At 36.3% G+C, this 13,025-nt stretch overlaps 1 protein-coding gene across 3 annotated transcripts in view; it reads left to right on the top strand.

Annotated features, from left to right (window-relative positions):
- LOC136407126 (probable ATP-dependent RNA helicase DDX60) overlaps window positions 1-13,025 on the top strand; it is a 123,512-nt gene that overhangs the window by 48,240 nt on the left and 62,247 nt on the right. For all 3 annotated transcript variants that reach the window (XM_066387782.1, XM_066387771.1, XM_066387764.1), the window contains 5 exons: window positions 4,119-4,277; window positions 7,416-7,557; window positions 9,031-9,186; window positions 11,481-11,586; window positions 12,052-12,167. In XM_066387782.1, the coding sequence (XP_066243879.1) occupies window positions 4,119-4,277; window positions 7,416-7,557; window positions 9,031-9,186; window positions 11,481-11,586; window positions 12,052-12,167 (679 nt within the window). The remainder of the gene's footprint in view (window positions 1-4,118; window positions 4,278-7,415; window positions 7,558-9,030; window positions 9,187-11,480; window positions 11,587-12,051; window positions 12,168-13,025) is intronic.

Here is a 13,025-nt window from a genome sequence, read left to right as displayed (position 1 = left end):
CACTTTGATCTGTTTACAATAGGCCCCTTAACATTTCCTGCAGCATTGGTTTGGTTGTAATGAATTCCTTGAGTTGTTTTTTGTCTGGGAAGCTTTTTATTTCTCCTTTGATTTTTAACGATAGCCTTGCTGGATAAAGTAGTCTTGGTTGTAGGTTCTTGTTCTGCATTACTTTGAATATTTCTTGCCATTCCCTTCTTGCCTCAAGTGTTTCTGTTGAGAAGTCAGATGTCATCCTTATGGGAGCTCCTTTGTAGGTGATAGCTTTTTTTTTCTCTTGCAGCTTTTAATATTTTCTCTTTATTGCTTAGCTTTGGTATTTTAATTATGATGTGTCTTGGTGTAGGTTTCTTTGGGTTTCTCTTTAATGGAGTCCTCTGTGCTTCTTGAACTTGTGAGAGTTTCTCCTGTATTTTTTTTTTTTCATTTTTCTGAACCTGGAAACAGGGAGAGACAGTCAGACAGACTCCCGCATGCGCCCGACCGGGATCCACCCAGCACTCCCACCAGGGGCAACGCTCTGCCCACCAGGGGGCGATGCTCTGCCCATCCTGGGCGTCGCCATATTGCGACCAGAGCCACTCTAGCGCCTGGGGCAGAGGCCACAGAGCCATCCCCAGCGCCCGGGCCATCTTTGCTCCAATGGAGCCTCGGCTGCGGGAGGGGAAGAGAGAGACAGAGAGGAAAGCGCGGCGGAGGGGTGGAGAAGCAAATGGGCGCTTCTCCTGTGTGCCCTGGCCGGGAATCGAACCCGGGTCCTCCGCACGCTAGGCCAACGCTCTACCGCTGAGCCAACCGGCCAGGGCTTTCTCCTGTATTAATTTAGGAAAGTTTTCAGCTAAAATATTATTGAACAAAATCTCTATCCCTTGTTCTTTCTCTTCTTCTTCAGGAACCCCTATGATGCGGATGTTATTTCTCTTCATGTTGTCACAGAGCTCTTTAAGAGTTTCCTCAGTCTTTTTGACTCTTTTCTTTTTTCTTCTCTGCTTTCATGCCTTCATTCCAGTTGTCCTCCAACTCGCTGATTCGATCCTCAGCTCTATCCTGTTTTTAATTTCTTCCATTGTTGTCTTTATTTCTGATATTGTATTTGTCATCTCCGACTGATTCTTTTTTATACTTGCTATTTTTTTATTTACATGCTCATAATGACCATCCATTGTTGTTCTAAGATCCCTAAGCATCCTTACAATCATTATTTTGAACTCCACATCTGGAAGTTTGATTATTTCCATATCACTCAGTTCTTCTCCTGAAGGATTCTCTTGTGGTTTCATTTGGATTGCACTTCTTTGTCTTCTCATTGTCGGTGTTTTGTTTGTAGAGTTGGTTGAGTCTAGGCTTGGTGTTGTCTGCCTCCACTTTTCAGTTGTGTTATTTCTAGGTCTTCTTGGGGTGGTATCAGCTATTATTTGTAATCCACTTTCGGATTTGGGCAGCTTTGAAGTCTTGATTTGTTTGTTTCTTAACAGATGATAGTCTTGTTTACTGATCTCAGCAGGGGGCTTCCTTGAAACTGTATCCAGGAATGCAATGGGTGTAACCTGAGACTCTGAAGGCCTCTTCTACCAACTAATCTTTCTGGGAGCAGGGTGTTTTCTCAGCTTCAGTAGGGGGAGGTGTATCTCAGATCTCCATGGAGACCTGTGTTACTGCCCCTCCTCCCCACTTTTTGTTTTCAGCTGTATCTTGTTTCACTGATTGGAGCTGGAGAGATGTCTGGAGATCTCTGATCCGGAAGCAATTCAGTACTGTTTTTTGGAAGGTTCAGTCCCTCCCCCAGCTATGGCCACCTCCAGCAGAGTCAGCTTTTTTAGGTCGTCTCCTGCATTCCTTAGCCCCTCACAGTCTGTCCCTCTCTCTCTTCTTTCCACTTGGGTGATAAGCTAGTCTTTTCAACACACCTCGCTTCCTGGTTGCAGGCAAGTGGCTGTGAGAAGTATTTTCTGCTCTTTTCCCTGGAGTGAGAGCCCTTCTGGGCTCTCAGCCTCACCCCCCCTATTCCTGTAAGCAGGGGAGATTCAGGCGTTCCCTACCAGGTTTGTTGTGGCTTCTTCTTTGCTCCTTGGTTTTTGAGAGCTGTTCTTGTAGTCCAGAGTTGTTTTTTTACGCTGATTTTTCCTAAATTGATTTGTATTCCAGTTTGGTGGTGAGAGCTGGGCGTCTGTGCATCTGCCTACTCTGCTGCCATCCTGTACCACCACATCAAGTCCTCACAATAGCCTTTTAAGGGAGGTATTATTATCCCTATTTCACATATGAGAACACTGAGGTTCATACAGTCCAGTGTGGATTGAATCTCAGTCTGTCTTGTTCAAGTTCCACAATACAAAACTATTTAGAAAGAATATTTTTGCTATAGTGTCTTAGTGACATCCTAGCTGGACAGATGCTAAAAGTCTCAACCTTTTTATAGTTGGTATAGTTCATTAAGAATATGTTGATCACTATGGGTTTTCTCTCAACTAAATAGTTATCTCTGTAATACTCCAGCTTGCTGTAGTACTCCAGTGTCGTGTGGAAAAAAACCTACTCATGATACAAATTTGTCAAGAGGAAGAGAGGGAGGCCTGCCAATGGAGGCAAATAGGCACCTCCTGAATCTCCCTTTTCCTTAGCTTTTATTATCAGAAGCAGAACAGAGGTAACAGGATTACAGAGAAAGGAGATCAGGTGACAAGAGTAAGAATGAATAATGGCTGTTTTGCTTACATGGAGAAAGGGCTAAATTGGTCAGTACATTCTTTTCTTTTGCTAATTAACAAGCACAAAGGAAGGGGCAATCCAGAACCTCTAGGCCAGTGGTCTCCAACCTTTTCTGGGCCACAGACTGGTTTAATGTCATAAAATATTTTCACAGACCAGCCTTTAGGGTGGGACAGATAAATGTATCACGTGACCGAGACAAGCATCAAGAGTGAGTCTTAGATGGATGTAACAGAGGGAATCTGGTCATTTTTAAAAAATAAAACATCGTTTAGACTTAAATATAAATAAAACGGAAATAACGTATGTTATTTATTCTTTCTCTGTGGACTGTACCAGTCCGTGGCCCGGGGGTTGGGGACTACTGGTCTAGGCTAATTTTCTAGATCACATGCATTCCTTTGTGTCTGCACAAAAGTCACCTATTCACACTTTCTTGGTGTTTGCATCCAAGAGATATTCACTCAGGGCTTTTACTAAAGTTTCTCAATCCAAGTCATAGAGGGTTCAAGGTTAAATGGATGTGTCCCTACGATCTCTATGTATTTGTGCACACATGCACACAGTCGCACACTCTTAGACACACACATTTGTGCACATGCTATTTTGTATGCAATTTGAGTGCTGGGGATTCTTGGTTAAAGATTCTTAGTAAAGAAAAGTGAAGTTTGTTTCTCTCTTCTACAGTTTTAGAGATGAATAGGGCTCATCATTTTTTACCTAGCATCCTTTATGCAGTATTCAACTTTTCAATATCTACTTGAATATATTCTTAGTAAAATCTTTGTACATGAATAGATATGCCATTTTAAATTGGTATTGGAAAAATGATACTAAATTAAATGTATTTCTCTGGAACATCTAATAATTAGCCCCTATCTGGCCCTTTGAGGTACTCTGAAACAAGTCTTAGTCTTGTTTCACTTAGAACCTGTAAACATTTGAAGATGCCAATGAAGTGCTTGTCCTATCATGTTAAATATGATCACTCCTTAACCCTTTTTCTAAATGGGTGTTTTTATAAATGTTATGGTTTTCTCACTCTGGTGATTTTCAGTATAACTTTAAAATTGGAAACAAGAGCATTACTGTGTAGTTCTATCAGTACCGAGTCCTGTAGATCATGACTTCCTTATCTACTACGTCAAGTTTGGTTTGACTAAAAATACTGAAAATGCTTTATGTAAATTTCTATTGAACCAGAAGTTCCCTGTCAGTCTTACCTCACATCTGTAAAAACTCAATCAAGTCTATGTATGAAGAAAAGGACTTTCTCCAAAATGAGGAATGAAGAATGAAATAATGTGATTCCTGCACAGCAGAATGTGGCTACTGACTTTTGTTGCACATTCTGCATGTGAATTTCACAGCCACCTGATCTCTGGCTTAACCTTCTTTATTTTATTCAGGAGAAAAGTAATTGCTTAAGCCTACAAGAGGTGGAAGATTTTTGTAAACTGCATTGTCTCAGTATGGTTTTTCTACTCCACTTACCTCTTTCTCAAAGAGCTCGTACTAGATTCATCACTTCCCATTGGATTAGGGACATTCTGCCTTTCCTGAAAATGGTAAATATATTCCTATTAGTTTATTTATTTATTGTTTCAACTCTTTGAGATGTAAAAACCACAGTCACCTTCAAAAGTAGATTTATATGACAAGAATATCAGTCCTTTGGGGGCTTTAAAAGTTTAATGACCTACATCAATCACTTTCTGATTCTAACAGCTCTCTTTGGTAGGAATAATAAACAGCATGCTATATATTCAGCCTAAGGAAAATTTCCTTTTTTCAATATTTTTCAAGCATAAGTTTTGGTGTCATCAGCTGTAAGGGATTGGTGACCACTGTGTTCTGCTTTTGAGAGGAATTGAATAAATCAATGTAATAGTGTATTACTTTTGTCTATTACAGAGGATAGTTATAGAAAGTACACAGACTTTAGGAAAATGGAAAGCAAATGTGACAGAAAAACTTACCCAGTAGCTCACCACTTAAATCAATTTGGGTATTATTGACATATTGGTGTATTTTTTAAAATTTTAAATGCTCCAATTTTTCTGTTGGTATTTGTTATTGTTTCTAACATTGAAAATCCATGTGTGTGGTTTTTTTACATGTATTTTTTTTATTTCCTTTCACATTCTCAGTTAACCTCATTGTTTAATGCTTACCTAGTTGTATTTTAATGGATGTAGCATGCTTTACTTATTTCTCTATTATGGGATATTAAGAAGGTTTGAATTATTGTGTTATAGTGTTGCTATTTTCTAGATTGAGTATAAGCCTTTATACATTTAATTTGGGGGTATTGACTTAGACTGATGTCCAGCAATGAGATTAATGGAGCAATTGACATAAGCTCTTTTGATACTACTGTGTATTCAAATATTAAAGGTAAGTGTTTTAGAACCAGTTCGTTAGGAATCAAGTCCATAAATATTTATTTAAAATACATAAATTGTATAAATCACTAGGGATACTGCAAAAAATAAATGAAAGCATATTTACTCATCCTGCTCTACCATCTTTATAGAACTACATTTTGCAGTAAAGACAGATACTGAATTTTTAAAGTTACTACAAAGAAGGAACTACAGGTGGCTTAGCATATGATAATAGGAAGACTCAGCTCAGTCTGAAAAAGAGGGCTTCTTTTAATAAATGAAGTAACCCAAGTCTTGAAAGATGAGTAGTAGTTAGCAAGTTGAGGAAAAGATGAAAACTAGACTGTAGAAAATAAACAGGATGTGTGATCATCCTGAAGTTGGTATCACCAAGGAACTGAGATACAGCCAGTGTAACTGGAATAGAAAAAATATGGAAAAGTAATAAAGCTGAAGAGATAGATAGGTAAGAAATGAGTCATGTACAACTCTATAGATCCTTTTAAGGGCACAGAGATAGAACTTGATCATAAACACAATGAGAACCAATTGATTGGCTGAGAATCATTTAAGCAAATGAATGGCACTTTCACTTAAAATTTTTCTCTGGCTTACAATGCAGAGTTTGCACTGTAGAAACAAAAAGTGGATTTGGGGGAGCCAGTTAGATGACTATTGCCTTTGTTCATATAACTGTTGATAATGTTAGGGACTAAGGAAACAGTAAATTATCATGAATAGCAGTGGGCCTGTAAGTAATAAACTCTTTCTTTCTTTAAAGTTTCCTAATGCTTATTACTGAGGGGCATCTTGCAATTACAATAAGAACTACAAGGGTAGAGCGAGTTGTAACACTGGTTTGGAAAGGGGAAATGTCTGTGGAAAGCTCACTGGCCCAGGTGAGTGGTCCAGGCATTTCTAGCCAATAGCATCACTACTGATTGAGATGCATACAGAACAGTAGTGACTTATGCCATGACATTACAACATTACAACTTTAGGACAGGTTACCATATCTCTAGGCAATAGGAAATTTTCAGTTCTGTTATAATCTATGGAACCACCATTGTGTTTGTGGTCTGTCATTGAGGTTGTTGAACCCTTGACTGTACTTGTAGATAAAACTACATTCAAGTAAGAGGTTCTTGGTTCTTTGATGTTAATGGCTTCATCATGAACCTTGGGCAGCCTCCTTAACTTACCTGGTTAGAGCTAGGATGTTTGATGTAGTAGTCAATAGCTACAGTGGCATACTCAGCACTTAAAACATGAGTTATCTGAATTGAGATATGCTATATGTTTAAAAGAAACACCATATTTCAAAAACTTATCATGAAAAAATGTAAACTAGTCTGTCAATATTTTTACTTTGATTACATGTTAAAATAAAAATATTTTGGATATGTTGGGTTAAATTAAAGTGAAAATTAATATTAGCTTTTATTTATTTATTATTATTGTTATCTTTACTGTGACTTCAGAAAATGTAAAATAACATGTGCAGAGTGCTCATGTTACATTTCTCTTGGATAATGCTGGGTTAAAGTTCCATATCTATAAATAGTAGGTATATAAATTACACACATCTGGCAAGTGTTTGTGTTTTATTATTAAGGGACTATGGAGCAGAGAAGCCAGCTTTCCTGCTTTAGAGTTTGCTCCCCAAACACCATTATGGCCTGAGAGGATGACAAGGCTCTAAGTTGCTGAGATGGCTTCTTCATGCCTATACTACTGTGAGCTGCTCACAAAAGTTAGGGGATATTTTACAGCTTCATACTCATTTTGAAATATCCCCTAATTTTTGTGAGCAGTAGAAGTGTAGTCAGTGAAAGCATTCTGTCTGTGCGAGGTAGGAACACAGCATCATATCATAAACCAGGTACTGCACATTCGTGTAGGTAGAAGTGAATCTTTGAATTTGAAGGAATAAGCATCTTCTGAACAAGCAAATACTCTTTATTTTTATGTTCTTTTGATCTGAAATTAAAATATTTCTGAACCCTTGAGACTGTGTTTGTGGATTACAGTGTGAGAAAAAAGAAATGGTATTAAGAATCAAATATGAATTTCTCTGCTTCACAATAAAGAACTATACTGAATTCATTTTTTTGGTCAGTTTGATTTTATATTGTACTTTAGTCATTTAAAGTATAAAGTATCCATAGACACCTAGATTGAAAGGCTTACATTAATCAGGGTTGGAAAGAGCCCTGCCAGTTTGCCTGTCAGGTGGATTATAGACATTTTTGTAGTCATATTGTATCTTATTGCTACTAAAGAAATGGTCAATAACTTGGTTTTATTTCCAATTTTCAGAAAAAGTGGTGTGAATATTTCATCCTAAATAATACCCACATTTTTGAATTTTGGAATATGAATTTAACTCACCTTTCTGACTTAAATGATGAGCTTTTGTTGAAGAATATTGCTTTTTACTATGAAAAGGAAAATGTTCAAGGTACTACCTTAGTGTATTACAGTAACTATACATTCATCCAGAGTTAACCTGTATGAAGAGTTCAGAACTTCAGCCTGACCTGTGGTGGCGCAGTGGATAAAGTGGCAACCTGGAAACGCTGAGGTTGCTGGTTTGAAACACTGGGCGTGCCCAGTCAAGGCACATGCGAGAAGCTCCTTCTGTCCCTTTCTCTCTCTCTCTCTCTCTCTTTCTCTCTCTCTCTTCCCCCTCTTTCTAAACCCAATAAATAAATTCAATTTAAAAAAACCCAAAATTTAAAGCTTCAAAATTATTTCTGTATCTCCAATATATATCATAGCAATCATTCTCCTTCCAATTCTTGTTCATACGTGTATACATTTTATTTAATTACAATTAGAATATCATATTATAAAGTTTCCTTTTTTTTTTTTTCTGAAGTTGGAAACAGGGAGGCAGTCAGACCGACTCCCGCATGCGCCCGACCGGGATCCACCCGGCACGCCCACCAGGGGCGATGCTCTGCCCATCTGGGGCATCGCTCTGTCACAACCAGAACCATCCTAGCGCCTGAGGCAGAGGTCATAGAGCCATCCTCAGTTGTCTCGGTCAACTTTGCTCCAATGGAGCCTTGGCTGCGGGAGGGGAAAAGAGAGACAGAGAGGAAGGAGAGGGGGAAGGGTGGAGAAGCAGATGGGCACTTCTCCTGTGTGTCCTGGCCAGGAATCGAACCCAGGACTCCTGCACACCAGGCCGACGTTATAAAGCTTCTTTTAACTGAATATTAGTCCACAAATATTTTGGGGAAAAATATTGATAATTTAACAGATGAATTATAGATGCATAACATTTTTTCATAATGTTTAATTAATGCGATCATCCTACTATTATTCAATATTTAGGGAACTTTTTTCAAAAGATAAAACTGGTTTATGCATTTATCAATGTGTTTGTGTTTCTTTCTTTGAGTTATTGTCTTAGAATAACTTCCCTATTGTTTTTTAATAGTAAAGAATAAAACATATTTTAAGAGAACTACAACTGGTTGAGCATTATTGAAGCTTCTTTGACCTCTAGGATTTGGTTCTTCCATGTTACAAACATCGAAGTGAATTGGCTTCGTATAAGTTTAGGAATCCTCTATAAATTTTCTCATTTCTGAAAAATCAGAGTTTTTATTCGGTTTTATTGGTTATATAGTTATTTGTGGCATGCCATTTATTTTTACCTTAAATGATAATTAGATACTCACCATCTTTTATTGTTAAGAGTTATAATTTTAATAGTCAGTGATAAAATTGGAAAACAAGAAAAAATAAAAATCTACAATCTCATTGTTAACAGTAGGGATCATTTTCATCTAGGGACAGTGTGAAACTGAAAATTTTACAGTTTTACAAATAGTTTAGAGCTTTATGAATTTAATACAAATGTGTGTGTTTCTGTGTATGTCTGAATGACTTTTAATATTTAGCATTTTTAACTATTATGTAGGCCTGCACTTGAATTTGGGAAATACCATTATGAAAGATTATGAACATCTCTGGGATGTTATATCAGAGTTGGTCAGTGAATTTGATGTTGGAAAGCCACTTCCTCTGAGAACAACAACACTTAATTTTCTCCAAAAGAAGTCTTTACCAATTGAAGGTAGTAAATATTTAAATTAATCTGAAATAAAAGCATCATTTCACTGAAATTGTTTTTGAAAGTACTGGTAACTAAATGCTGGTAAATAATCTCCTGGCACTATGCAATTTAATAGTAAATGGACTTTGTTGTCATATTATTGGGGTGATATGCTATAATTATAGTTTTAAAGTGTTACATCTTTTGCTTGTAGCTAATGCTGTTGTGATTCTTTTTTTTAAGCCAAATATATGTGACTTCCATTTTCATTAATTTTGCAGTATAGATCAAATGATAATCTCTGTGGGGAACATTTGAATTGCTGGATAAGAGATCCCAAACATTTTTTAATATAATTATAGCTAAGCTCAAAACAACAGAAGGGAAATCCTAGGGGACAAAAATAAGGAAAGAGCCTGTTCTCTGGGTAATACCAAGTAAATCAGTCTGAGAGTTTCTGGTTATTGATCTGCCCTCCTATGAATCTGGGGCTCCAGCTTACTCAATAAGCAGGGTCAAGACAACTCAGCCAGAAATTAACTTGGAGTGATCAGAGGGATCTGGCCAATTCTCCGCAGAGGAATACAACATGAACTCTGGTTTTATAGGATATATTTCTACCAAATATTAGTGCAAATACAAATTTATAAAATTACAAAGGACTAGAACTCTTAAATACTTCATATTTTATAATTATCAAGTATAAAATACATATGTGTTTTAAAGTGCTTAAAAATAAAACATGATATTTGAAACATGAGAATATAAAATATTATAAATCATCATTTATATTTTAAAGTAACCAAACTTGTAGAAATGAAAGTATTATAAACAGATGAGTCTTAAAAAGCTGATTGGTTATTGCTGAAGAGAATTTGTGCACTAGAAATAGATCAAAAGAATTACTCATAGAAATAGAGATTAACATGTTGTAAAACTTAAATTGACACAATGTTATATATCAGTTATATCTCAATAAAGCTGGAAAAAATTTTAAATAAAAAATAAACAAAAGAAATACAAATAAAACAATGTAAAAGTGATGCTAAAACACCCGAAGGATAAAATGAAGAGGTCAACTTCCCATTCATTTGGGGACTCAGAAGGAGAAATCGAGCCATTGTGCCTTGGGCAATAATTGAAGAGATCAAGGTTGCACATTTGCCTGGCTTGATGAAAGACAAGAATTTTCATATTCAGAATGTATTATGAATCTCAAGTAGGATGAATTAAACATGTGCACACTCACACTCTTAGACAAATATACTCACTAGATACAATAAAATAAAATTGTAAAACATAAAAAAGAAAGAACTATCTTAAAAGAATCAGAATTACAAAAGAACAAAAAGTCGAATAGACTTCAAAAATAATGATACAAGTCTGAATAGAATGGCATTATATATAATTCTTAAAATATAATTTAAGAATGAAAGAGCAATGTGGATATGTTCAGAAGTACAGAACTGATTTATCCATCATCAATGCATCACTGAAGATATTTCTATCTGATAATTTTCAGGAAGAAAATGATCCCAGAAGGAATGTGAGAAGAAAAACTAATGGGAATTGAGGGTGTATTAATATAAGGATATTTTCCATAATATGGAGAGACAATATATGTCCTCTTTCCTCTTGTCAGTATGAGTTCTACCAGTCAGAAACTGGTGTGCAAGTTGTGTCCTGATCCCAGAAAGATCAAATAAGTTAGTGATAAGATTAGAATAAGAAAAGAACATAATGAATATAGGACATGTTAATTAGTAGGTTTCCATTGTGGCCAATCACAGGTATATTTTACTGAGAATCTCAGTCTTTGCCTGAAGGCTTTCTCTGGAGCATTAAATTATTAGCATTGCTCTGTGTGGGCTATAAGATTAAAAATGGTCAGGCAGAGTTTGTGGACCTTGTAGTAGGAAGGTATTTGGCAAAGATAGAAATAGTGAACACTAAGCTGGTAATGGGCAGAGCAATAGCAGGTCACCTAAAATTATAAACATTATACTAAATAAAAGCTTTTATTAGCTATCATATATATTATATATATGTGATACATATGATATCTACCTACCCACCTACCTATCTACCTACCTACCTACTTAAATGATGTATATTTTTTTATACTCTGCTTTGTCCCAAAATGTTTTAATGTGGAAATAGGCTGAACTTTTTAATGTGGGAAGGTCTGGATTTGATAAATATAAATAAGATTAATAAAAAAAGTTTTTTATTGTACAGTTTTAGAAACTAATGTGTAATAGCCCTGCATGAAACTTTCACATTTGATCTTGTCTTAACATTTTATATGTTTACAGCCACTTCCACAGGAAAAATGCCCAATTTGGGTTTTATTCCAATGTCATCTGAGTTGGTTGATAGCTTTGTTGGAGACATTTTGAAAGATTTGCCTTTCCTAAAGAGGTATGGGGCCAAAAGTGCCTCTATAAATATGTGTGTGGAATGAAAGACTTAATCACCAAAGATTCTCTGAAATGAAGCAGATATACTAGTAACAGTACATTTGATGTAATGCATGTTTGTAACAGATAATGAGTTTCCTATCAAATTTATCAATGCCCTTTGATCAATACTAGGTGAAAATCAACATGATTTTAATCTCAGAGTAAAATCACTCTAGTGGCATGTTTGTAATTAATAAATATTTGTTGCTGTTTGTGGGACTGTTAAAAATATGGAGTAGCTTCTGGGTTATTAAGCCTCTAATAAGCTGCTCTTTGGATTCAATTATTTATATGATATCACAGAAGGAGGAAAGGGGGCTATGGTTTTTAAAAATATTATTACAAAGTGTAATCTGTGTTATGTTATATTTGAAAGCATGAACTTTAAAAATATAAATATATATATATATATTTTATCTCATAGGAATGATCCTATTGTAACTTCACTGATTAAACATAAGGAATTTGATGAACTTGTTCATTGGCATTCTCACAGACCTCTTAGTGATGATTATGACAGGACAAAGTGCCAGTTTAACGGTGAGCTCTGTGACTCTGTGCCCTGACCAGGGAATTGAACCAGCAACCTCTGTGCTCTGGGACGATGCTTCAACCAATGGAGCTATTCTGCCAGGGCTTAATTTCTTTTTGATTTATTGTTTCAGAGAGACAGAGAGAAAGAAGAGAGAGGGGAGGGGGAAGGGAAGCATTCATTTGTCGTTCCACTCAGTCATTCATTCGTTGGCTGCTTCCCATGTGTACCTTGACTGGGGATTGAGTCCACAACCTTGTTTTGGGACGATGCTGTTAACTGACTAAACTAACTGGCTAGGGCACAAATTATATTTCTTGAGTTAGACTAATCTAGAAGATATTTAGATGAAAGTCAGTAAAGATGATAATGAAAAAGTCAATTTCATTTACTAACAGTCATATATACATAGGTATGCAGGTGACTTAGGAGGAAGTACACACATATGGCATTTGTCCCCACAAAAGTTAGAAGCTGTATTAAGCAAAGATGGTTTGTTGATAAAGAAATCTGTGTATTCCTTGATGCCCAAAATGTTCAGGTTATAGTGTTTCAAGTGATTGCAGTTGCTTTCATGCCACCCAATTAATTACGTGTAACAAGTGTCAGCATTTTGTCGGCTTTCACGGTTAGGATGGTAGGAACTGCAAAGAGAGGCCATGAAACCACTAACAGTCGATCAAAAGAGATTGAATTAGGGATCTGGTGTCCTTGATTCATTCCCTGTCTTCATCTCACCTTTGTCTACCCCTGTGCTCCCTCCCACCCTTTCTCAAGTTGACAAAACTTACTTTTAGAAGAATTGAGGAGCATGCTCCTATGAAACACTTATCAGCCTGCTTCTATAAACAGCTCCTGAGATCTCA

Source organism: Saccopteryx leptura, chromosome 1 (assembly GCF_036850995.1).
Source record: "Saccopteryx leptura isolate mSacLep1 chromosome 1, mSacLep1_pri_phased_curated, whole genome shotgun sequence".
NCBI classification, from domain to species: domain Eukaryota; kingdom Metazoa; phylum Chordata; class Mammalia; order Chiroptera; family Emballonuridae; genus Saccopteryx; species Saccopteryx leptura.
The sequence above is the reverse complement of the archived record's forward strand: the minus strand, read 5'-3'. Positions and strand labels throughout refer to the sequence as shown.